Below are 27,059 nucleotides of genomic sequence, written 5' to 3'. Positions count from 1 at the left end.
ATTTCTGGGGTGCTTTCTCCTCTTGAATGTCTGAAGCTCTACTTGGCTCTCAGATAAGATACCCACTGTGTATGCTAGTATGAGTATGTCACTTGTCTTTTTTGCACCTTATCTTCAAATCAAAGCAATTTTGCTAGAAGCTCACTCCTCAGTGTCTCTTTTGATATTAAATTTAATAATTTCCTCAATGGTACTTAGACTTTTATTCTAAAAATATACCACTTTTGTTCAAACCTCTGACAGAAACCTTAGCTTGCACAGGAATTGTTTGAGAGGGCCTGTGAAAGGAGCTCTTACACCCTAAGCTGTCACCGGAGCCCTACAGTTGGAACTCTATTTTATAACATAGCCCTATGGTTGGAACAGCCACCACCTTAACTTCCTCTTTTCCTCAATAAAGGACTTCCTCCATTTTTGTCTAGACAACCTACACGTGGCTCAACATAGCTGCGTGAACACAGGATTGCAATTCTTTTTTTTTTTTTTTTTTTGTGCAAATCCTTTTTGGTGACAGAATACCTAGTTGACTTTTGTGTTATGGCTGACACTTCCAATTATGTCATATCAAACCAGATTCAGTTTCTTTTTGTTATTTTTAAAAGTTGTTTTCATGGGCAAGTGAAAGCAGGTGTCATAACTGATATCTGAAGGGCTTTGGCCCAATGTAGTGATCTACAAAACCCACAAATTAAGGACTTGTGCTGTAAAGTCTTCTTCTACTGTGCCTCAAATTCCCTTCTCAAAATTTCATTCACAAAAGTCTGATTAAAAGCAAAATTTTTTTGTGAGGTAAAACAAAATCATTGCCTATGTTTATGCTGGACAATAATGACATCATATGAACATTGCTACCAGGTTCTTAAAATTTTGTTACTGTTAGTGTTGAGAAGGTAGTATATGTCCATGGTATAAAACTGGAACACAAAAGCAAATAAAATGTGGGGGATGCTGGATGGAAGGGGACAAAGGGAGCAAATTGGAACAACTGTAATAATATAATCAAAGAAATATAATTTTAAAAGGCAAATAAAATGTAAACACAATTACTTTTTCCACTGCAGATCCATGGTCTCTACTACCAGAGTAATTTTTATACACATTAATCCATTTATACGTGTCAAAACTGAATGCAACATGGTATATACTCCTGAAAAAGTAGATGAATAACATAAGCATTGCTTCCATATTGCATTGAAGTTCTCAGAAATTAGAGATCACAACATACCAGCTCATATAAGCCTTCTGCTTCTTGGTCATTCTGCAGACTGACTCACCAGTCTCTTCTGAATGGATACTTAAGCAGTTTTCCATTCCTTTGCTATTAAAAATGGCAAAAATAGGTATAAAGAACATCCTTGCTCATCTTCACATACATGTAGGAATACATCTGAAGGATGAAGTCCTACAAGTAAAATTGCTGAGTCCTAAGAATCCTTAATATATAATACTATGCTACCATCTAATAAAGTTTCAGAAATTTATGAGAGTAAAAAAGAGCATTTATATTAGTGCCATCTTTTAAAGGATCCTTTATTACCATAACACTAAATAAAACATCCATATTTATGCAACTCAGAGTTTGTCCACAAATATTACAAGGTAAACTAATTAGGACTGTTTTAGACCCTTCTGGTGCCTAAGCATCATATCATATAAACATACCCGTGTACAATTGTATATCACTCTTGAGATAAGTTGCAGTTGACAACATGTAAGATTTTTAACAGAAGAATATCAGTTTAATGTATATTAATGTATATTAGGCTTTGGAATCCACCCTTTTTTCCCCTTGGTGAAAACATTTTGCCTTGCCTCTAAAAGCTTGGTGACGTTGTGCCCTTGAAGCTAATTTGAAAAGTAAATTACCTCAATCCTTCTTGTAAAATTTTAAGAACTATTTATTTTTTCTTCTCTTTTTTCTTAAATTGTTTAACAAAATTTCGGACCTTCAGCAAAGGAGTTGCAGCAAGAAAAAATATTCCTGAATTCCCTAGTCCTAGAAAATATTCACAATAGTAATTAGGTCAAGTCGGTATTGTCTAAGGAACAAGGACATTTTTGTTGTTTATTTTAAAAGAGCGATCCTGTGAGAGCAGGACTTTTTTTTTAAAGCGATTTTTGATAAGGATTTGAGGCTCCAATAAGTTTTTCGAAGCCAGACTTTTTCACCAGGGAGAGTTTCTGGATACTTCAAAAGAAGAAAATGATGCTTGAAAAAAGAGTCAAGTTTGAATAGCTGTTAGGAGGCTGTCAGAAAGGTGCTTGGAGACCCTTTCTTTTGTTTCACTCATGTCAAGTACTGGGTCATTACGGAATTTACAGTGTACCTTAAAAAGCACGCTGCCTTTGGCTCAAGAAAATCCAGGCTACAAACTTGAGAGATTTGGCCACGGTTTTTGTAAGCAATCTCCACTACACAGCTGGCGTCCATCAGCCCCACCCTCAGGACAAAGGGTGTTGGGGCTAGAGGTTTGGGTGGTGGGGAAGGTCAAGGGCAAAGGGTGCAGTGAGAGGAGGAGGTTTGTGTGGCCTATATGCAGATTACTCGGTTTCAACACTAAGCCAGCCTTTCTCTACGTTTTCCGCGAACCTCTGGTCCGACGTCATACAAACGCCCGGGGCGGGGGGAGGGGGTGGTTCAGGGAACAAGCAAGGCCGCTTCCTCAGGGCAGGGACTAGTGAATTTCGCCTGCAGGGGCAAACTACGTGGAAACGCGGACTCCAGCAGCGAGTCACAAACTACACCGGGAAGGGCGGGCCCGGCGACGCTCCGAGTAACGCCTCCACTTTCAGCCTATAAGAAGCGGGGACGGCATCAGACTTTTCACTCATTGGATCGTGCTGGCTCCGCCCCGAGAGGATCCCATCCTTCCCAGGCCGCTAAAGTCTCAGCCCGAGTCTAAGCGTCGTCTGTCTGTCTGCTGTCCCCCGGTGGCCGGTGTTCCTTTAGCTGCCTTGCGCCTCTTTCTTCTGAGTCTCTTTCAAGCCCTCGCACACCAGTTTCCTAGTTTTATTATCTTCGCTCTCTTTTCTCCTTCCTTCACAGCTTAGCATGCAGAAAAAAGACGTCTCCCCTCACGGTTTTCTGCCTAGCTTCCAACATTTCGCCACGCAGGCCATCCATGCGGGCCAGGAACCAGAGCAATGGAACTCCCGAGCTGTAGTGACCCCCATCTCCATGTCCACCACGTTCAAACAAGGGGCTCCCGGCAAGCACTCGGTGAGCTGGGTCTCTTTGGGGCGGTCCAGGGTTGGGCGGGAAAAGAGATGGTTTACGAATTGAAAAGGCACCCAAGTAATTTATAAAATGGCATACACATCAGTAAGGCAGCTGGAAGGATGTTTGCTACACCCGTAATCCTCCTCGCAATAAAGCTTTTTATTGAATGGTCCAATGATCATATTTCTTTTGATAAGCAGGACTAGAAGGGACAGTCTGTCCAACTTGCCATCTATATTTAGACTGAAATTCATGTGATTCTGGCAAATTTGCAGTTCATAACTGAGGATCATAAATTCCTTGATTATTTTGAGCAGTAACAATGATAAAAATACAGTGAGTCAGATAAAAATTAAGGGTTTCACAACTCAGAATCCAGATCATTCCCAAAGCTGTATTCAATTATTAATAGTTGCTGAGTACTTGCTATGTGCTAAATACATTCTTACCTGTGCTATATCATGTGTATTACATGTGTTGTCTCAGATAATCCTGACCACAGCCCTCGTCTGAACTAGGTTCTCATTTTTCTTATGAAAAAACTGAAATTTAAAGACAAGTAGCCCAAGGCCACAGGGCTAATAAGTGGTGGAACTGGAATTCCAGCCCTGTTCTGGAACCCTGCTTTCAGGCATTAGGCTACATTGTGCTTTACTTCAATAATGCTAGCAATAATCTAAATCACTGCATCATTTAAGCAGTGTGGCTTAGTGATTAAAAGCACCAATCGTATAGTCAGAGGACCTAGGTTTGAATTCTGACACCATCTATTTTGAGCTGGGTGACCTCAAGCAATGTTTCTTAACCTATACAAGCCTCAGGTTGATTCTGTGTAAATGGGGTTAATAATAGTACCTACCACATAAGTTGTTGATATGTGTGTTAAACTGCATGGTACATTATAAGTCCTCAGTAATTTGGTATTGCATAGTGTTCACATGTACAATTTTTTCATTTGATCCTCAAAACAACCAGGTTAGAGGTAGGACAGATATTACACACTGTTTATAGAAAAGGAACTGACCCAGAGTCATAGATAAATGAACTGTAAGGCTTATGAGAGAGCCCTCTTTGTTAATCACATACCTCTTCCCATTTGTGTAGCATGCTTGATAGATCTTGGAGTATTAAAAGTTTCTGAGGTTCAGAAAAAAGTTAGTTAAATGAAATTTGCAGGTCCTAAATCTTGATTAAACTTTAAAAACCTCTTTTGTATATATGTTATATTAAGCTGAAGAAAATTCTTTTAGACTTAACCCCCTTTTTTTTGTCAGGTAGAGTTCTAAGGGCATTTCTACAATTGTTTTAGGATACTTCTAGCTACTGTATTTTGAAATTGGCACATGTACACACATCCTGTCTTCTAAGCATGTGGCTTGTTCCTAGTGCAGGGTTCTGTGAATGTGTGGCTGCTGGATCTTCATCACTAAAGTTAACCATATAGCTATGGTATGAGTCATTGTTTTCAGAGAGCCAGCAGGGGTGCTAAAATCCATAAACTCCTCTTAATACCTTTACAAAATAAGAGCACTAAAGAGAATTTGAGGAGCTGAATGAGAAGCATCTAATTCTCTAGTCCCTTTTGGAAAGCTATTGAAGGGGCCAGAGGTTAGGAAGTTGCCTCTAAAATGTACTTTTACCCCCACCCTCCTCCCCCTGCAACAAAGTTAAATCTCTACAGTGAATATTTGCAGAAGCATGGGGTATCTTTCTGTGGCAGTGGCCACATGAATTCAAACAGGTTCCCCCCGCCCCCACCCCTGTCTGGTGAGTATAACTGCAGGTCACATCAAGTAGATGATGGTGTGGGGAGATGAGACTATCTGGAGCCCTTTAAAATACATGTACTCAGTTTGTCAAAAACAAACAAATATACAAAACAACAAAACAAATATATATTCTGGAAGCTCCTGATTTGGAAATGAAGGTGTAAAGCATGGTTGTTTTGTTATGTGCTAAAGTGGGCAGGGCAGTTGTGGGGGGAGGCTGGAGGTGAGGGACTGGAGGGCAGAAAATGATGGGATTTTTCCTTAATGTATAAATTCTGGGTTTGAGTTCTGGCTGTGACACTCCCTATAATATCTGACTTTACTTTTCTCAAAACAGATCACAAGGATTAAATAAATGACTGGATAAACACAGTCAGCATGGTGCCACACAAGTAAACGTAACAATGCAAGATTTAAAAAAGTAATGTGTGGAGCTGCTTCACCAACAATGACTCTGTTTTTTGAGTCACTTCTGTAGACACGATCTGATCCTTGAGCATTTGTAGAATCCATTCATAGCTTCCTGTTGGAAACTAAACAGAACTTGCATCACTTCTTAGGAAATGAAATACAGGTTAGAATTAGCTTAACTCTTGTCTCAGATAATTCCCTTTTTTTGATGTCCCTAGGTTAATGGGTAGGAAGGTAAGTCTAACATAATAATAATGCTAGTAGTAAAAACAACCAGTTATCTAGTAGTTAGTATGTGCTAGGCACCATGGAGAGGACTTACTATATACTATCTCTTTTTATCATCACAATAATTTTTAAGAATTAATAATTTTAAGAGTTAATTTTAAGAATTAGTTATCTGTATTTTATTCTCATTTACAGATTTTGAGATTGACTCTGGGAGATGTTAAGTAATTTACCTTTTGGCATATAGCTCATAAGTGACAGATAAAGAATTCTAATTCAGTTTGGCTGACTTCAGAGCCTCTCCACACCACTGCACTGTTATGCTTTTAATGGCAGACATGTCATAAATAAATAATAAAAATTCATTTTAGTAGAATGAACCCATAGTTGTGGAGTAGACTCTGTTATGACCCTGATAATAAACTTAAATTTCTTAGAATGAACTCTGACTTCTTTTCTTCAGGGTTTTGAATATAGCCGTTCTGGAAACCCCACCAGGAATTGCTTGGAAAAAGCCGTGGCAGCACTGGATGGGGCTAAGTACAGTAAGTGACTTCCAATTCAAAGTTTGTGAAGCCTGGAATCTATCCTTACGTGTATGGATAAAATCACAGAAGCACAGAATGTAGTACTGGAATGAAACAATGATGAGATAGTTCAAAACTGTTATTTTATTAAAACACTGAATTATTTGCCCAAGGTCCCACAGCTGGTAAACTATGCATATGTATAATTATTAGGTAAAAATAAATATGAATAGAGGCAAAATGGCAGAATTTTCCCTTTGGTATTCATGTAGATATTCTTATCTGAAGCTGTCAGTATAAACAGATGAAAATTAACTAAGTTTTATAACACCACTTATGAGAATATAGGCTTTCTTATATTCTGGTTCATTTACCTGATCATTTGTGCCTAAGAATAGCAGCAAGATACATTTGCACTAGGCAGGTGCCATTGATAGTGTGCTTGGAGAGGTTAGGGGTGAATCCTTGAACCTTGTATTTTTTTTATAAGGGAGTGGATTGCTATTAAATCATTATGTATTTGTTATATAAATAATACTAAATGAGCCAAAATAATGAATAGAAAATAAGAGTGTTAGGAGTTTCCTCACAGCAAGAGTGTAGGAATTAGAAATATTAATAATGTGAATTATTGGGTTTAGGATTTTGGGAAGGGGGTTTTACTTTGGATGAGATTAAACACAAAACTGTTGAAATGTAGTGCTGTGTAGGGAACACTGCTTTCTGCAGGAGGTATGAAGACTAAGTGTTCACATGTCAGACACTTTTTTTGAGTGATATCCAGAAAACATGGTTGTTTTCAACTGGGTTTTGAAGTCTAGTCTGTTATTTGAATTATTTATTGGACCATAGATTTGCATAGTATAAAACTGCAATTCTAACCTAAAATATTCTGAGATTTCACATTAACTTTTTTTTTTTAGTTCTTTTTTTTTTCTAAGATTTTATTTATTTATTTTTAGGAAGGGAAGGGAGGGAGGGAGGGAGAGAGAGAGAGAGAGAGAGTGAGAGAGAGAGAGAGAAACATCAATGTGCGGTTGCTGGGGGTTATGGCCTGCAACCCAGGAATGTACATGTACCCTGGCTGGGAATCAAACCTAGGACACTTTGGTTCCCAGCTTGCACTCAATCCACTGAGCTACGCCAGCCAGGGCAGATTTCACAATAATTTTATTTTTCAAGTTAATTAAATTATCCCTTCTGCCAGTCACAGGTGATTTTTGTTTGTTTTTTTTCTTCAAGATTTTATTTATTCATTTTTAGGCAGAGGGAAAGGGTGGGAGAGAGGGAGAGAAACATCAATGTGTGGTTGCCTCTTGTGCACCCCGCTCCTGGGGACCTGGCTTGCAACCCAGACATGTGCCCTGACTGGGAATTGAACCAGCAGCCCTTTGGTTCATAGGCTGGTGCTCAATCCACTGAGCTACACCAGCCAGGGCCATTACAGGTGACTTTTTAATATCAAGGTGATCTATCAATATTTTTTACAGTGTTTAATGTGTACAATGCCAGTTATTTTTATTATTTATTTTTATTATGTTTGTTCAACATGAGATCACATTTATTTAAAATGATTCTACATTAAAAATTAAAAATAAAATTTATTAAATATACCTCAGGTCTGATTTTGAGTTCTGTTAAATGATTTGCTCAATTACATATCCATATAGTTGATGAACCATGTCTTAGCTCTCTTCCTCAAGTTTGAAATTTCTTTAGAGCCTGATATATTTTTTTTAAGATTTTTTAATTTATTTTTAGAGAGGGAAGGGAGAGAGAGAGAGAGAGACATCAATGTGCGGTTGCTGGGGGCTGTGGCCTGCAACCTAGGCATGTGCCCTGACTGGGAATCGAACCTGCGATGCCTGGTTCGCAGCCTGCGCCCAGTCCACTGAGCTGTGCCAGCCAGGGCTAGAGCCTGATATTTTTAAACTAATTTAAATGGCAATTGGTCTTTTATCTCAGAATTTCATTAAAAAAATTATTTACTTGAAGTGTTTCAGAGAAATGTTTTAACCAGAGCAAATTTTTTTATATATATATGTGTGTGTGTGTGTGTGTGTGTGTGTGTGTGTGTGTATATTTTTTTTTTTATTATATAGATATTTTGTCTGTGAGTGGAAAAGGAATTTTGTAATGGTGTGCATCAGAGGACTTCTGGTGACTCGGCAGTGATGACTGTCCTATTAGCAGAGAGAGGGACATAAAGTAATGCAGGTCAATACTGTAGGTGTTTTTTACCTATTGGCCTGACCTTTTGGTGTACTCTAATTTGGTTTTTATTTTAGGTTTGGCCTTTGCTTCAGGTTTAGCAGCCACTATGACAATTACCCATCTCTTAAAAGCAGGAGACCAAATTATTTGTATGGATGATGTATACGGAGGTAGGTGACCTCTCGAATTTGTATTGTGTTAACTGATATTTAAAGATAATAAAGTGGGTCCTTAATTATATTAACAATGTTGCCAAGATTATTGATTATTTATTATCCTTTGAAACTATAATGGATACCTCCAAGCTGTTTCAGACTTGGTCAAAAAGGAGCGTCAATGCTTAGGGCTTAGGTCCATGCTCTGGAACAGCTTATAAGGGAGACTGAATAATAATAATTTTATTTAAGCTGTTGGAATCAGGATGTAGGGCTTGATCAACCTTTAGACATATTCTGCTCTAGGGAAGACAGTCTTTGAAGGGAGAATGTTCTAATATAATTTAAAATTTTTACCACCAATGAAGATTAACTGTTGTAACCCAGGTCACTCTCAAAATAGCTTAACTCTACCCATCCCTTTACCCGCTTTGGTTTTAGGGAATGTTTTGAAAATCTTTTGAAAGTTATGTACCCCTTCTTCCAAAAAGTTTATTTAAGATGACACCCAACATTTATCATTTCAATTTTAGGGTCAAGAGGACCAACCCCTTGAAGCGAGTCAGTTGATCCAAATTTAAGAACTTTCATTCTAAGTTTAAATGCTAGTTAAAGTGAGTGGGTAGGTAAAGAAAACAGATTGCCTTTAAGCAAGACCCAATTTTGTGTTTAAAACAATAGCAACATTTTTTTGGAAAATGTACATGTATATTCCTAATGCTTCCAAATAATTAAAATGTGATTTCTAGAATATTATTACCCTATTTGAATAAAGACTTAAATCTGTCAGGGACTCACAGATTAGAAATTACGAAAGGCTGTATGTTTTATCTTAGATCCCTAGTATAGTTTGTTGAATTAAAATAATAAAATCTCAAACCTTTTGTTACTTTTATAATGCATTATAAAAACCTCATGGCAAGAATAGCACAGAATCTTGTAACTTGCTGTTGATTTGTAATAATTGCTTATACTAGTTTTCAATCTTGTGTTACTTATGTACAGTCCCTGTGTAACATCAGAAGTTCAGTGTAAAAGTTCAGAGTATTTATTTGTTCTTGGTTAACTATTAATAATAGCAGTTTTCTCTTTAAATTTTGCACATGTAAAAATCAAATTCCATAAGAGAAATTATACTAAAATGAATGATGTATCTTCTTTCACTATAAACTCTAGTTTGATTTACATTGTCTCATTTTTCTACTAAAGCTTTCAGAACCATGTAACAAAAATATTGAGGAAGTACAAAGAATAATAACCAGTTTTTTTTTCTATTACCAAAGTATAATCAGATTGAAATTCATTTTGAACAATTCATTGATATTGGTTCATTTATTTTAGTTTTGAGTAATAGGAAGAAATTGTTTAAAAAGATACTGATGTATTGTGGAGCATGTCCCTTAATAGTTGAAGAGTAGAGATTGTGTGTTTTGAGAAACATTTTCTGCTTTATGCCACTTGCTGTAGATATCAAGTATATTTTGACTCTTCAATTTTTTTTAAAAAAGCCAAGCCTTATATTCTTTACAATATGTAATAGCCAAACTATTTAACCAAAGTAGAGTTGCTCTTAGTTGTATTTTTCTTGGCCATTGACACTTCCTTATATTTTTAATGTGATTTTATCTATAAGGTATAATCATTACTGTTGTTTTTTTTAAAATAAAGATTTTATTTATTTATTTTTAGAGAGAGGGGAAAGGAGGGAGAAAGAGAGCAGAGAAACATCAATGATATGCAAGGAAAACGTGGATCCATTGTCTCTTGCATATGCCTAACTGGGGATCTGGCCCACAACTCAGGCATGCACCCTGACCAGGAATCAAACCAACAACCTTTCAGTTTGCAGGCTGGCACTCAGTCCACTGAGCCACACCAGCCAGGGCTCATTAACATTCTTAATGATTATAAGGAATGAGTATTCTTAACACAGTGTCCTTTCCATTTCATCTGATTCTCTTCTGCCTCAGGTACAAACAGGTACTTCAATAAGGTGGCATCTGAATTTGGATTAAAGATTTCTTTTGTTGATTGTTCCAAAACTAAACTACTAGAGGAAGCGATTACACCAAAAACCAAGGTACTCAGTTTTCAGTTTTGTCTTTTTCCCTATGATGTTTTGTTTTTATCTTTTCTGTTTCAGAGGGGACATAATTTTTTGAATAACAAATTTTATTAGAAGTCATTGGGAACCATCAACAGGAATAAAATAGGTCTGGTGTCTTCTTAGTATTACAGCATAATGGTTAGGCGCATAAATTTCAGAGTGGGTTTCAAAGTCTAACTCTAGACTTCGAATTGAAGTTGGTGTGTGATTACTGGCAAAGAATTTAGACAAAGTCTCAATTTCTTCATTTACAAAATGGGGGTAATTGTACCTGCCTTACACAGAAAGGTGGTTGTGTGAATTAAATGAGATAAAGCGTATGAAATGCTTAGTACAGTTCCCAGTGCATGATAACTGTTAAAAAAAATTGTTAGCAAAAGCACACAATTCTTAACTGCATTATCAAGCCAGTACTGGTAACAGAAGTCATCATAGAAATTGGGTTACAGAAAAGGAAGCTTGCTAAGCCCCCTGAACCCTAAGTATAGTGGCTTTTTAAGGGTTCTATGGGATACTTCAGCAAAATAATAGAAGTAAAGAATGGGCCACTAGCAATCTTTAGCCTCCACCCTGGGAAGCTTGTATGCCACCGGAAGGTGTTTTGTGCCTTAGTGAATGGCATATGTGATATTCTTTCTTGGGACCTCATTTAAATTCTGCATGGGTGAAAGAAGGACCAGTTCTTTTATAAGTCAGCCCTTTCCAACTTTTTGCTAATCATTAAAAGCTTTGAATTGTATTCAAGATTATATTGCAGCAACTGCTAAAAACTGAATTTTTTTTCACACAAATATGTTAAAGATTAACACCAGGGTGAACTTTGACTGAATCAAGTTTATTTTCAAAGAGACTTTTTAAAAAAAATCTTTCTCAGGAGAAAAGATACATGTTAAAATAGCTGGTCTGTCTTTCTAAGGAAGGAAAGCAAATAGTGAGCATATTATTCTTGTCAACAGAACTTTATGTAGTGTCTTGAATTAATATTTTTCCCCTTAAAAAATTAGACTTTTTTGCATGTGAATCTACTTTGTATTTATTTACTTATTTTTATTTTAATTGTTACTAATTTTAAATATTTTATTTATTTATTTTTAGAGAGAGGGGAAGGGAGGGAGAATGAGGGGGAGAGAAACATTGATATATAAGAGAAACATCAGTGGGTCGTCTCTCACTGCCCCCAGCCAGGTACTTGGCCTGCAACCCAGGCATGTGCCCTGTCCAGGAATCGAACTGGTAACCTTTTGGTTTGCAGGCTGACACCCAACCCACTAAGCCACACCAATCAGGGTTAATTATTATTATTGTTATGTTTAATAATGAGTAGGAATAATAAATATTGACTCAGAAACAATTTTTATAGAGTCTTTAGATAATTCAATTCTTTTACAGTATACATTACTTTAACTACCTTATCTTTTCCACAGTAAATCTCTAGAGTTTTTGCCCATATATATGTAATAAAAAAAGAAATATTAACTCTTAGGAAGAAATCAATACATAATGTCATTCAATACAGTACCACCTTGTTTAACACATGGAATTCTTTTTTCTTTTTCTTTTTTCGTTTCTTTTTTGTTTGTTTGTTTTTCAGTAGCTATCCAGCATCCACTGTGTGCCTGAATTGTGCTAGAGTTTGGAGTAGAGATATATGTGATTCTCTCTTAAATGAGCTGTAGCCAGGTTTTGTGTTGTGTGTGTGTTGCTTTTCTTCTTTACTCTGAAACCCATGTTCTTCAAGTCCTGGGTACTCATTTTATAATTTCTAGTGCATCTGGTATTATTTAAGTTAATATTAAGGATATTTTTGCATCATAGAAATAGTTCTCTTTAATAAAAATTCTAGGTAATAAAAATACCTTAGACAATATGTGTATTTTTTGAGAGTAAAATTTCTAGACACTGAATTATGTCTTTGGAAGACATCCTCTTTTGTTATGTAAAATAATTACAATAATTAATTTGCATACTCTTTGCTTTTATGCATATTATCTCATTTGATCCTTACAACGGCTCTATCAGGTAAGTATTACCAACCCCATTGTACAAAGAGTTTGAGGACTATAGAGAGCAGGTTACTTAGCTGTGACCTCTCAGAAATTTATGGGGCCTCAGATTCAGCTTGGAACCTTTCAACTTCATCTTCCAGGCTCTCCTGATACATCTTCTCAGACAGTTACAGACATGGGATGTATGTTTGTACAGTGTTTTTCATAAACTCTTATCATTGACTGAATTATTTTAGCTTGTTTGGATTGAAACCCCCACAAACCCTAACTTGAAGATGGTTGACATTGAAGCTTGTGCACATACCGTCCATAAACATGGAGACATTATTTTGGTTGTGGACAACACTTTTATGTCGGCATATTTCCAGGTAAAGCAAATAAAATTGTTGGTATGATTAGTGGACTACACAGACAACTGTGATCGGGTTGAAAAGATACTAACCAATGGTAGAAAAGGCCCAATTATAATTCTAATGTCTAATCAATAACTGATTAGATTTTATGAGTGTGAAATTGATTTTAATCTGAACAGGTCCTTCTTTTCCTTAGGTTAATATCTTGTATGGGATCTTGTGTGTTTTAAATGTTGTCTTCATTAAAGCTTTTAGGTTTTCTTATGATGTGTAAACTCTCCAAAAATGTGGCCTTATTTTGTGATTGTATCTGTCAGTGCCTTGCACATGTAGAGACTTGATTGTTTATGTGTTGGTTACAAGTTAGTAATATTATTTTTTCAGTCATCCTTAATATCGTTTTATCTGACCAACCTTCCAAATGAAAGGAAAAGAAAGTCTGTACTCAGTGACATCTCAGTGTATGTTACACATATTACTTCATTTCTCTTCCTTCTTTCTAAGTTTCTCTGCCCTAAGCACTTATAGATTATGCATGACCCTTTATACATAGCCCTTTGCCTTATTTCTTTGCCTTATTACAAATTTTTACTGTATGTTTCACATTGTAGCTGTATTTCGAGTGCTCCTTTTAAACTATCTTGTTTTTCTAATTATGCCTCTACATACATTTATCCCCACTCCTAAAGCTTCCTATCTTTAATTTCTTTCCCTTTTTCCCCCTACTTTTTTTCCATATTTTTCTTCCTTTCTGCTCTATTTTGCTGCTTTTGGTAGATAGTCTTGGGATTTCTAATTGAATAGTTGTCTGTCCCACCCCCTCCTCGGTTTCCTTTTCTTTCCTCTGAGCAGCTTATCTTTGTTTCCTTTCCTCATTAGGAGTTACCTTTTCCCTGCTCTTTCCTTCCTGCCTGTACATTGTGGTCATTATTATTAAACTTCCTGTAGTTCGCCTTTATTACAGAGTTCCTGAAACCTCCGCTCATTTTCTTCAGCTCTTCAATTAGGCCCATGTTTACAAGCTCAGTTGTTTACATTTCCCACCTTCTGTTTCGGGTGCGTGAAGTCCACCCAGGCTTCTGCCTTTGGGTTACTGGCTGACTTTCTGGCGATTTAAAAGCCTGTTCTTCACCTTCCTTCATTTTATTCGGAAGGCATTGCCATGTTTTATTCTCCTTCTCTAAAATACTCTTCCTGGCTAAACTGCATTAGCATAGCTTCATGGGCCACTTATCTTCATGATATATACAGTTGTCCCTTGGTATCCAAGGGGATTGGTTTCAAGAACCCCAACGTCCACAGATGCTAAGTACTTTATATTAATGGCATAATATTTGTATATAACTCATGCACTTCCTCTTGTATACTTTAATTCATCTCTAGGCCATTTAAATACCTAATATAATGAAAATGCCATGTAGATAGCTGTTTTACTGTATTGTTTAAGGAATAATGACAAGAAAAAAAAGTCTGTACATGTTCAGTACAGATGCAACCAATTCAGGCCTAACTACATAGTACCTGTCAGCAACGGTGTAACTTTTTTCCCCAAATTTTCCATCCGTGGTTGGTTGAATCTGTGGTTGTGGACCACCACAATAGAGTGTTGACTGTATCTTTAGCTGCTTCTTGTATCATCTTGTAACAGAACACCTGATAAGGTAGCCTGTTTCTGAGTGAAAATCTCCTAGCATTATCTATTTGTCACAGGTGATTTTCATTCTTAGGTTCCTTATCTCAGTTTCTTAGCCCATGTACCACACTGACTGTAGGCCAGTTGATACAACATAGGATTGAACAGGCTGAGACACAGTGAGTCCTGTAAGAGATGGCATGAATTGTTATAGCTTATTACTCATCAGGCTTGGCCCTTTTTCTCCTATTACCATTATTAAATAGGTCCAGTTTTTCTACCTTCCTGAAGCCACATCACATTGCTCATGACAGGGATGACAATTTGCTTTTTCAATCTGGATTCATTCCAGTTGAATTAATCAGAGTCACATTGTTCCTAGGCAAACACATGTATTGATTCCACAAAGTACATCTTCTGAAATGGTCCTCTCACTGTTTTATCTTCATTAAAACTGGATATATTCTCTTTGTTGCCTGACTGTCTTCTGGATCTTCTGTGAGTCTCACAAAAGACAAAATGGGCAGTTACAAGCATAAAGTTTCAGAGTAGAGCCTCTGGATTCAGGTAGTTTGGGTGTGAGTCCTGGCTCTACCAGTTTTTTAAAAATCTGAGTAATCTGTTTTATTTTTCTTTGTTCCTTTTCCTCATCTGTAGAATTAGAGTCATTAAAGTACTGATTTTATTGAGTTAGGTGAAATGCAGGATCTGGCACAAATAATGCTTTTTTATAACAAAATCTTTTTTTAAAGATATTATTTATTTATTTTGAGAAAAGGGAAGGGAGGGAGAAAGAAAGGGAGAGAAACATTGATATGCAAGAGATACATCTACTGGTTGCCTCTCGCATGCCCCCAGCTGGGGACCTGGCCTGCAGTCCAGGCATCCACTGGAAATCGAACTGGCAACTTGTCGGTTTGCAGGCTGGCACTCAATCCACTGAGCCACGCCAGCCAGGGATACAAAATCTTTTATTACAAAATCATAAGCATGGAGATCTATAACATAACAATATCATACTCAAGCATACCATATGACATTTTAGGTGAAATGTCCAAATTGCTGTCCATCTTGTGTGAGACATTCACGTGCCCTACTGACCACACTCAGGCAACCTTTACTTCTGCTGGACCTTGCATTGCGCACTGTGTTTCACTGGCTTATGTAAAACATTTGACATGGTTCTTGGCACATAATGAGATCGGCAGAGGTTAGTTCTTTCGACCATAGTTTACAGAATATTTGTTCTGGAAGAGACCTTAGACATCCTCTAGTTTGACTCCATCACGTATTTTAAAGAAAATATAAATGGAACGATGTTGATAGTATATTGTTTAGTGATAAGGTGATTGCAGGAAAGACATATTAAGACTAAAGGATTAATCTGCAGGACTATCAAGTAAGGAAAAACCATCCAATCAAATTTCTTTACAAGTGAATAAACTTGGTATAACTAGTATAATAAAACTAGTATAATAAAAGTAATTAAGAATCAAGTTCATGGCAAACCAAGTGCATAAGCACAACATGTATTGTCAGGTTTTAATGATTAAAAATCTAAGAGATTAGTATTATCTTACTTGATATAACAATTGGTGAATGTTTATTTTATATGATTACCAAATCATAAGAATGCCAGCATTTCTGCTGTAGGTAATAAATTTAGGGGCAGTCAGCAACTCTCTAAAGGAACAGTTTCAGAAGACCTGCTGACCTGAGTTTATCTGCTATTCCTAAAAAAAATTGTGCCATTGGATTGACTATTGGGTCCAATACTTTATATTTTTATTTGGGGAAGGGTGGAAAGGGAATGATTATATCAGAGATCCTGGAAAATTTTAAGGTGTACATATTTTTTAAAAATTACAATAAGAATGGTAGTTATAATAGCAAATGGCAAGTAATAAAGCATTTTTCAAGTGACTTATTTAAAATAAAAACATTTGTTCTTTTCAGCGACCTTTGGCTCTGGGAGCTGATATTTGTATGTATTCAGCAACAAAATATATGAATGGTAAGATATGCAGAATCTATGCTTTGAATGTTCTCTTCCATGGATCGATGTAAGTAGCAGAGGGCTTGACATTTTGATCTTTTTCTTCTATTATTATTCAGGTTTTCTTTGTGACCCTTATAGAAAGTAAAAAACTATACTTTGATTAAATATAAGATTTTATTTATAGCAAACAAAAGTATGCTCATAATTTATAAGCAGAAAATTAAAATTTACTATAAGAGATTATACTTTTATCCTGCTTACAGCTTAAAAAGAAATGTTTACTTTTTATATGATTTTTAGTTTATTATTTTAAGTATGGCTTTTGCTATTATCAAATTTTATAAAGTTTATTCAAACTTATTCTATAGGGTTTTTTTCCAGAGTCTTTTAAAGTGAAAGTCATATTTTAGAAATTATAAATTGATGAAAAAACACATTGTTTTTAACAGTTTTTGTTTTGTTTTAGGCCACAGTGATGTTGTAATGGGCTTAGTGTCTGTTAATTCTGAAAGCCTCCATGATAGGCTTCGATTCTTGCAAAATTGTAAGTATTAAAGGGTCTGGATTATTTTGTGCTCTCAGAGGGCCTATGTTTAATATTTGTGTTTCCACTAAATATTGTGAAATGATAGCATTCTACTAATTTGGAAAGAAATGACAAATAGAGGTAAAAAATTTGACTATTTAGAGGAAAGTGGGAAAATTGGGTTATAAAGATATGGTTAAAGCATAACAGGGCTTTACAACATGACACACAGGATGAGTTTTGTTATTTTTCGAATCCATGTTAATTCTGATTATAATGTACAGCCCAAGTAAATTTTTAGTTTCAAGACTTAATGAGGATATTTTCTTTAAAAAAAAAAACCCAAACATTTGATGCAATGGTTTTCTTATACTATATTTTTATATCTGGAATTGTATTGAATTTTAAATAGCATTTGAGATATAAACTTATACTTTTCAACAGATGTCTATGCATCACTTCCTATTTAGATTTTTTAGTTATTTCAGTATAGATAGGAGTTATTTAGAGAGACTTTGATTAATTATTGCAGTTTGACAGACACATAAGATGCAAACATAATTAGGGATAGAAATGCCCTTCTAGGAAATCAGTATTAAAATAACAAAAGTAGGGAAAACGAAACTTAATGCTTGGTAAGTTTCATGTATTATAAGAAAGTAGGAGTGTGCTCCGTATCCTGGGAGCATGTAAAGTCATAGCTGCTTTAGACAAAAGCTAAATAGAATGTCAGTAGAACATTCAGTAATTAAAGGAGCTGAACTGCTTTTTTTCCTCTATATCATAATACTTTTTTTCAAAGAAGTACACGTTTCAGCTATGTGCAGTATGCCATCTTATTTCACAGAAAGGACTATTTATGTTCATCTTTGAAAAGTCATTGTGTTTATACACAGGTTCAAAATATTCATTTTCCCTCTCCTTTAAAGCCCATTTCTCTAAGCATATTGTATGCTTCATTTTCATGCTTCTGATTTGCTATATTAACCCCTCTCCCCACCTTCCCCCAAAATGAAAAGCTCAAGCATTGGGTTTTGTAGTTGGCTTCTCAGAGACACTATAATGAAAAAGAGGGGTCAGAGAATTTTGTGGGTTCTTACCTTCACACTAACCCAGGATATGTTTATTTTTCAGCTCTTGGAGCAGTCCCCTCTCCTTTTGACTGTTACCTCTGTAATCGAGGCCTGAAGACTCTACAAGTCCGAATGCAAAAGCATTTTGAAAATGGAATGGCAGTTGCTCAGTTTCTGGAAGCAAATCCTCTGGTAGAAAAGGTTATTTATCCTGGTATGTTAATCTGATTTCCAAGCACATATTCTTGGGGTTGTAAGGGTTATCCTAAGCATCCCGTGTCTGTAATATTTACTTTCGAGTTAGGTGCTGCATATATTTTTGTGCCGTTCACTAATAGTGGAACACTGCTGTGTGCCAGGCTCTATGGTGGGCCTGGTGGTGAGGGAGGTACACCTGGTCTCTGGCCTTGTGCTGCCTACAGGGTAGTGGGTGCTTGGACGTTAAGAAATGAGTCTTATGCATTAGGTTAGCAATTTTGAACCTTTTTCATCTCATGGCACAGATAAACTAATTACTAAAACTCTGCAGCACACCAAAAATATATCTTTTGCTAATCTGACACACAAAAAAAATAGGTACAATTTCAATTCATTCATATTGGGTGGCTATTGTGTTGGCTGTTGTCATTTTTTACTTGACAATGTAAGGGAAAAAGAGGTCAGTGCCCCTGACTAAATAATCAGATACAGGTAAAGCTTGTTTAAAAAATTCTTGCAACAACGCTGGTTGGAAATCACTACATCCGATGTTCCTATGATGGTCTTCAGCTTGCAGAAGACCATCATAGGAACATCTATTCCAAGATTGCAACTTTGTAGTTTCCAGTTGATTTGCATATAACCTTACTAGTCTACTATTCTGCATTAGCTCTTTTATCTGAATTACGTTGGAACTTGATACATCTCAATTTGTGACTTGACACTTAGTACCAAAATTTCCCCAAAGCTCTCTTACTTCCTTTTTGAATTCCTTCACATCTCCCAACCTGTAGAAAGACTCATGTGGAATTACCAGACTCACATATTACTGTTTGAATTTATTTTACCAGTCTTTTAAACTGTGGTGGTCTAAAGTAAAGTTACTTTGATATCTTTTAGGTATCTAGCCACATGGTTTTTTAAAAATTTTATTTTAATTATTGTTCAAGTACAATTTTCTATCTTTTACTCGCATCCCAGCCCACCCACCCAGCCCTCCCCACTACCCTCCCATTTCCACCCGTCCCTAGTTTTTGTCCATGTGTCCTTTATACTTGTTCCTGTAAACCCTTCCCCTTTTACCCTGAAATTCCCTCCCCTCTCCCCTCTGAATACTGTCAGCCTGTTCTCTATTTCAGTGTCTTTGGTTATATTTTGCTTGTTTCTTTGTTTTGTTGATTAGGTTCCTATTAAAGGTGAGATCATATGGTATTTGTCTTTCACTGCTTTAGCCACATGATCTTGGGTATACAGTAGAAGCAAGCCTGATCCCCATCCTCAAATAACTTGAATAAGCCAAGACAGAAATACAGGACAGGGCAAAAGTAGTTTTACAGCAGTGAGTACATGAAACAGTTTATTTTTATCATTTATTAATTACTATATTATTTTCCATATGAGCAACTGTAAACTTACTTTCATCTCCCCCTGTACATAGGAGATTAAATACATATAGGCAATACTTTGCCTATATGTACCCTAGGCAAAGAAGTGTATGTGTATATATATATATATATATATATATATATATATATATATATATTTTATTTTTAAACATTCCGTTTTTTTTTAAAGACTTTATTTATTTATTTTTAGAGAGGGAAGGGTGGGGGGAGAGAGAGAGAGAGAAACATCAATATGCAGTTGCCGGGGGCCATGGCCTGCAACCTAGACATGTGCCATGACTGGGAATCGAACCTGCAGTGCCTGGTTGGCAGCCTGCGCTCAATCCACTGAGCTATGCCAGCCAGGGAGAAGTGTATATTTTGAATGAAGGACGGGAAGAATGTTTTGGGCTGTGATCTGAAGAATAGGTAACACTTGTTTACAAGGCTTGGACAAGGCATTTCAGATTCATTTATTAAATATTAATTGCCAGCTGTGGATCAAGCTTTGTTCTAGGAAAGGAAATCCAATGATCAACAAACCATTGATTTCTCATGGAACTAGGCTGGTGAATATGCCAGATATTAAGTAAGACAATACAGAAGGATATAATTGACAAAGGGTAGGGCAGTCAGTGTGGAGAATGTTCCGGGTCATAGAACAGCAGGAGAAAAGGTCCTGAGATGAAAACCGCGTTTGGTGCTGCTGGTGTAAAGGAAGCTAGTGTGGCCAGAGTGTGGAGAGCGTAGGAAAGACAGGTTCCTGGGAAGCTAGAGAGGTGAGACAGGAGCCGGAACTAGCAGCCGGCTGTGACCATCGTGCAAAGCTCATCATTAGGCTTATTTGGAGTTTACTTAAGCAAGCAGTGATTTTTTCCTTGTTTTGAAATTAGATGTTTGGTTCTAAAATGAGGCTTTATTACAGGGCTGCCCTCTCACCCCCAGTACGAGCTGGCCCAGCGTCAGTGCACGGGGTGCCCTGGGATGGTCACCTTTTACGTTAAGGGTACTCTTCAGCATGCAGAGACTTTCCTCAAAAACCTGAAGGTAAACTTTCTTCTTTTTTTTTTTCCATTTAAAATCATTTTTACTTATCAATTAGAGTTGACATACATTATTATATTAGTTTCTGGTGTACACCCCAGTGATTAGATATTACATAACCTACTAAGTGATCAAACCAATTAATCTCTCACCCATCTGACACCACACATAGTAATTAGAATATTATTGACTATATTCCCTATGCCATACTTTAAATTTCCATGACTCTTCTGTAACAACCAATGGGTTTTTAAATTGTTGAGGAAAGACATAGCAGTTCATTATCTCTAAATTAATGGTTTGGAGCCTGCAGGTCACACCCACCAATCTCTCCATCATGACGAGAATTGGGTTAGAAAATGACTGGTATGGTAGCAGATGCCTGAATATGTTAACTTATTTAACTCTCCAGATACTGCCATCAATTTGAGAGAGATAGAATGTTCTAGTGCACTGGTTTCAAATTTATTTAAAAGTGAACCCCCTTTCCAAAGGAAATATTATATGAGACTTCAGAGTAGTGTGTTTTTAGTGTAATGCACTCGTCTATGCTGAAATCCAGGCTAAGAATGGCTTTCTGCACCCTGTGCCTCCCGGGCTGCATCTGCCTGGGATAAGGGAAGGGAGGCGTGTGCCTAAATTTCACAGTGGCAGGAAGTTCTCAGGGGCTCCGGGAGAGAGGTCTGTGTAACCATGCACTGAGGTTGCACTGACCTCACGCAGTGCACTCTGAGTGTTAAGTACTCTAGGTCTGAAGAATAGAATGCTACCAGGTGAGTCAAAGCCCCACTGGTGTCTGAAATTTGTTTACTTCTAAAATCAGAAAGATAGTAGTGTATATTTAATTGAATATGGCTGTGAGAGAAATTTTTAAATAGTTGTAAAATTCTACAATACTATAACAGTAAATACAAAAACTGAGTTCTTTTTTCTTCTATTCTGGGGGGAGTTAAATGGATATTTAGTAAGTGATACATACCAATGAGTAAGTGTTTAGACAAAACTCAGATATTTTTACTTAAAGGGTAACCACAGAGCTAGGTCTCAAATGTAGTAATTCTGAAGTTTTAGAACTCATGTTTAGGATTATTTAATTATAAGGCCAAATTAGGAAGGTATAGGAGACTTGCCTTTATGATCTTTTAATGTTTTAAAAGTTTACACATGATGTCTAATTAATGAAATCATTGTCATGGATTTTATTCTCATTTTTTCTCTTTCTTGCCCAATTTACAGTTTATTCATAATCACTGTGTTCCACCCTCTGTCCCAGGGCCATTTGGGGGAAAACATTTATTTTTAGATTTTTGTATTTTTATTTTAGTGGAAAATCTAAATTAATGTTTTCTTTGCCATAGTTATTTACTCTGGCTGAGAGCTTGGGTGGATATGAGAGTCTTGCTGAGCTTCCGTAAGTATATTTTTCTTTCTCTTCCTATTTTAACTTTGATGTTAGCTTTAATGATCATTTGGAAAAGGAGTATGATAATACCACAAGTAGTTCAAGATATTTAATGATCAGAACAGCATGGCACTATCTGATCAGAACAGATTCTAACTCAACAGAATGGAGATGCTGATGAAATCTGAAGGAGGCTGCTGATCAGTGTCCTCCCAAACTTTACTTCTACCCCGGTTCTGTCTGAAGGAGATTCCAGCAGTAGTTGCATGGTAGGCTCTCTGGTCTTTGCCCAGGGCTACTTGTTTTACCGAGTTCTGCCCTGGAAGGGAGGTTGGAGACTGTGCTGGAAGGGCTGGTTTCGGGGCTCCCTGGCAAACGGGGAATGTGTCTCTGATGAAACACCTCCATGCCTTGATTGTCAGAGGAGGGCACAGCTAAAAATCATCACATATGTTTTCTTTCTGTTCGACCTCAAATGACTCCACGTTTGCAAGGTAAACCCAAAACCTAACTTGTTACTCCTGGACCTTCACCATCTGACCCAATCTGTTAATTTAATTTTATTAAAGCACCAGAGGATATGGGAATATGAAGCAGCCTTAGATTAGACAGTACAGCATGTTATTTTACAGATAAGGAAATATATTCAGAAAGTTTTGCCAATGATTACTCAAATATCACATGGGTATATGTTAACATGTTCACTATCGAGGCTTTGCAGTGAGGGGAGCTAAAAGCAGCCTGGATCTGGATTTGAGCTCTGTTCTATCAACTACTTAAACTTTGAGCTTCAATTTTTTAAAATCTGTAAAATGGGCTTAATTAAACTAATGATTATTATGTATTGAGTACTTGTCCCATCAAGCATTCCTGAACTTTGTCCTGGCTTCATTATATGTTACTGTGACCATACATTGTAATTATTGCAGGGAGTCAATCAACAGCATTACCTGATCATTTTTTTAAAGATTTTGTTTATTTATTTTTAGAGAGAGGAAATGGGAGGGAGAAAGGGGAAAAGAAACATCTGTGTGTGAGAGAAATATTGATTTGGTTGCCTCTCACATGCCCCCACTGGGGACCTAGCCTGGAACCCGGGCATGTGCCCTGACCGGGGATCGAACTAGTGACTTTTCAGTTTGTGCACCAGTGCTCAATCCCCTGAGCCACACCAGTCAGGCCACCTAAAATCGCTAACTGTACTAAATGCACATGGTGTGTTTTTGTGTTTTCATTTCTATAAACATTTTCTAGAATAACTATGTTCTGGAAGCATTGTGTGGAGGGATTACCAAAATTTAGGTACATTTTCTGCCATCTAACAGTAGTTTAGCATTTCTGGGGAGAGTTGGGAAATTTCACAAAGTTAAAAAAAATATGATGCCAGCCCTGGCTGGCGTAGCTCAGTGGATTGAGCGTGGGCTGCAAACCAAAGTGTCGCAGGTTCGATTCCCAGCCAGGGTACATGCCTGGGTTGCAGGCCATGACCCCCAGCAACCACACATTGATGTTTCTCTCTCTCCCTCCCCCTCCCTTCCCTCTCTAAAAATAAATGAATAAAATCTTTAAAAAAATGATGCCCAAATAATGATTCAAATAATTAAGATAACATTGATAGGTTTTGTTTATCTTTCAAGGAAATGCCTGCTAACAAGTCTGGATGCACAAGAGGGCATACTCAGCATAGGAAATGGCATTATTTTTCATAGTAATGAACTGTGTGTTACTTTAAGGCCAGTTTTTAAAATAAACCTCTCCTGGTTTGTTTAGGGCTTTGGTTTAAAGTTGCTAGGAGCTCCAGTGAGGCCATAACCCTGATGCTGGTAGACAAATGAATTTAGGTCAGAGCTTGCCTGTTCTATCACACTCCTTCTGTGTCTCCCAACTTGGCTGCAGCTAGTGCAGCATTGAAATAAGGGAGGGAGGGAGGAAGCAGAGCCACTATGCACTGGGCTGGTCTCCCAGCCTGAAAACATGTATTAATTTTGTGACCTTAGAAAATTTACCTACCTTCTCTCAACTTCAGTTTTCTCAATTATAAAATGTGGATAATACTGGGCCCAGCTCTTAGGGCTGTTGTGAGAACATGAGGAAAAATAATTCCTAAGCTAATGCCTTGATTCATATTAAGTGCCTGATAAAACGTTGACTAGCATTATGGATTATTTTTTATTAGCCACCTCCTACATTACTACATTCCAAGTACTTGCAAGTGCTTTTTATATGTTCCTTTCATTAATGACTGCGATAAACTTTTGAGATAGATATTATATATAATTTTCATTACATTAAAAATGAATTAAAGCACATAAATGGCCTAGAGTACCTGTCTCACGTTAAACACACAATAAGTGATAGCTACTGTTATGTCAGATAAGGAAGTCTACTGTGAGGACAGGTAAATTTTACAAGTCCATGTACCGGTATGTGGAAGGGCCAAGGTTTGTATCCAAGTCATATGGTCTCAGGGGCCTAAGTTATGTCTACCTGTGTGAGCTTTTTAAAGGGATTAAGAGCCTGAAAAGGCAGAACCTTTTAAGGAGAGTGTTTGTGTGTAAAACTTCATTAGAGTGATAAAATAAATCCATTTATTTTGACCGTGACTGAGATTTTCTCTCCACGGGTCTGAAGTGAGATGGGAGAAAGCAGCTTAGGTGCTGATTTGCTGGTAGTGTGCAGGGACAGGCTGAGTGTCGGTGCCAGCGATGCGTGTGTCAGGGCTGGGAAAGACTATCAGCTCCTCCGTGACACCTCAGCCCACAGAGATTTCTCCTTCTTCTGAACTCTAGCAGTCCTTGTTGTCATATGGATTTGGTATTTGCTGTTAACTCTTCTGTTTTGTGAATTATCATAGTCTTTAGCTCTTGCTTTGTCATCTAGGGTAAAGAAAATATCTCATTCTTCTTGGTTTCCCAATCCCCTTGTGCCTCACCCATGGTGGGGGCTTTACCTTTACGCCTGGGTCATGTGCTGGAATTCCTAACACACACTGGCTACTACTAGTGACTTTGGGTTGCCTGTTCCAGATCTGCCTCAGAAGGCCCAATTCTGGATTGATTCATTGATTCAGAGGAAATTAATTCTGGCCAGCTTTGCTGGTCATGGTGTGTATGATTTCTGATCAAGGCCTCATTCAGGCAACTCATGTTAAATGCACAGGGGGCTGTCTTTCCCTCCTGCATGGGGTGCTTGACTGGTGCCTTCAGTGGACTGAGTGGACCTTACTGATGGTATAAAAATGATAAAAAGATATTGGATTTCAGTTAAAATAATGACTAGAAAAGATAATATTAACAATTTCTTAATTTTTGTCTTTGGAAAATTATAGGCATGTGAAGAATTCGATACTTAAAGTAGAAAAAATTTTAAGAGAACTGTAACTTATGAGACAAATATTCCTCCACTGATATAATATAGTGATCACAAATTTGCTCACTCTTCCTTCCAGGGCAATTATGACCCATGCATCAGTGCCTAAGAGCCACAGAGATATCCTTGGGATTAGTGACACGCTGGTTCGGCTCTCTGTGGGCTTGGAGGATAAAGAAGACCTGTTGGAAGATATAGATCAAGCTTTGAAGGCAGCAGTAAGTTTTAGTACTTTAGTGTTTGTGGGTGTGTGTGTATGAGGGTATGTGCTTAAACTTGGGGGTGGGGGTCACTATATTTATAATCAAGAGAAGGTTCGCAGTGAATACTTAAAGGTATTCTCTTCTCTTCCTACAATAAACGCAGTGTATAAATGTGCAGGGAACTCAGTCAAAGTCCAGATTTAAAAGGTGATAGTATTCAGGAAAGAGTCCTTAGAGAGAAAGTGAAGTTATTGCCAGCATGCTTAATAACCGACTTTTCTCGTGCACTGTTATTACAGCATCCTCCAAATGCACGTTGAGCCTAGCACGTGGAACTGCTGTTAGAAGTTGCTTCCTGAGAGATCATCAAATCTGAATAATTGAAGGGACCATGAATGAACTTTTGCAGAATTTTCAAGTGAAAATTTTAAGGCACCTCATTACTTTTCACAGCTATAATCCTCCGGAGATCATCCCTGTTGGAAACAGTTTCCTCTTTCATTGACTGTCATTGACAGGTGAATTCTGTTAATATCTTTTTGCTAATTTTTGTACCCATTTGCCTCTTAAGGAGGTAAAATTTGGGTTGCTTTTTGGAACTGTGCTCTTTTTTCTTATAGCTTAAGATTTATATTGATTATGTTTACAGTATGGTGATAATCCACTTTTGGTATTCTCTCAAGAATTTAAATTATTAAATGAATGTTTTTAAATCAAATGTGATTTTTCATATTGTTGAAGATGGCTCTTCAAGCAAAGGTTTGCTCCTAATTGTGACAAGCCAAAAATAAAATGCTTGTAAAGTCTAATGTGAAATTCCACTGATTTAAGGTTGTGTGTACTATTTAAAAAAATAAATCTAATTATCAAATGCATTCGATTGTGATATTTCTACATCATGGAAATTAACTTGTATTCCTGGACCCCTTTAAAGACTTTATTTATTTTTAGACATAGGGGAAGGGAGGGAAACAGCAATCTGTCGGTTGCCTCTTGCATACCTAAACTAGGGGACCTGGCCTGTAACCCAGCCATGTGCCTCAGCTGGGATTCAACTGGCTAGCTTTCGGTTTGTGGGGTGATGCCCAACCCACTGATTCACAAAAATCAGAACCAGGGCCCTTTTAATTCTCAGTTCTCAGCAGTCTCAGTCACCCCCACCCAAGTTAATTCATATAAATTCAATTGTATAACTATTATACACAAACAATGTTTGCAGATATAGATGTAAATACTA

General features: G+C 37.1%; 1 protein-coding gene across 2 annotated transcripts; it reads left to right on the top strand.

Moving 5' to 3' along the window:
* Nucleotides 1-2,870: 2,870 nt before the first annotated feature.
* Nucleotides 2,871-26,697, top strand: CTH (cystathionine gamma-lyase). Of its 2 annotated transcripts, XM_045835407.1 has the most exons (12): nt 2,872-3,220; nt 6,092-6,173; nt 8,444-8,539; nt 10,495-10,604; nt 12,874-13,005; nt 16,580-16,637; nt 17,089-17,166; nt 18,283-18,435; nt 20,730-20,851; nt 22,207-22,259; nt 25,699-25,837; nt 26,122-26,697. In XM_045835407.1, exons 1-12 carry the CDS (start codon nt 3,053-3,055, stop codon nt 26,140-26,142), a joined length of 1,212 nt encoding a protein of 403 aa, XP_045691363.1. In that variant the 5' UTR covers nt 2,872-3,052; the 3' UTR covers nt 26,143-26,697. The 2 variants fall into 2 exon arrangements, with proteins under 2 accessions (XP_045691362.1, XP_045691363.1); XM_045835406.1 differs by lacking the exon at nt 26,122-26,697 and having other exon boundaries at nt 2,871-3,220; nt 25,699-25,879.
* Nucleotides 26,698-27,059: the final 362 nt, after the last annotated feature.

Source organism: Phyllostomus hastatus, unplaced genomic scaffold, assembly GCF_019186645.2.
Source record: "Phyllostomus hastatus isolate PE091 unplaced genomic scaffold, TTU_PhHast_1.1 phas_contig_209, whole genome shotgun sequence".
In the NCBI taxonomy this organism is placed as follows: Eukaryota; Metazoa; Chordata; class Mammalia; order Chiroptera; family Phyllostomidae; genus Phyllostomus; species Phyllostomus hastatus.
Note: the sequence above shows the minus strand (reverse complement) of the source record. Positions and strands in the feature narration are given on the sequence as shown.

Excerpts from the sequence above, each read along its gene's own strand:
- CTH (XM_045835406.1), top strand. The coding sequence starts at position 3,053 with ATGCAGAAAAAAGACGTCTCCCCTCACGGTTTTCTGCCTAGCTTCCAA. Across the intron at positions 3,221-6,091 it reads GGGCTCCCGGCAAGCACTCG|GGTTTTGAATATAGCCGTTC; the intron begins GTGAGCTGGGTC and ends TCTTTTCTTCAG. Across the intron at positions 22,260-25,698 it reads GAGAGTCTTGCTGAGCTTCC|GGCAATTATGACCCATGCAT; the intron begins GTAAGTATATTT and ends TCTTCCTTCCAG.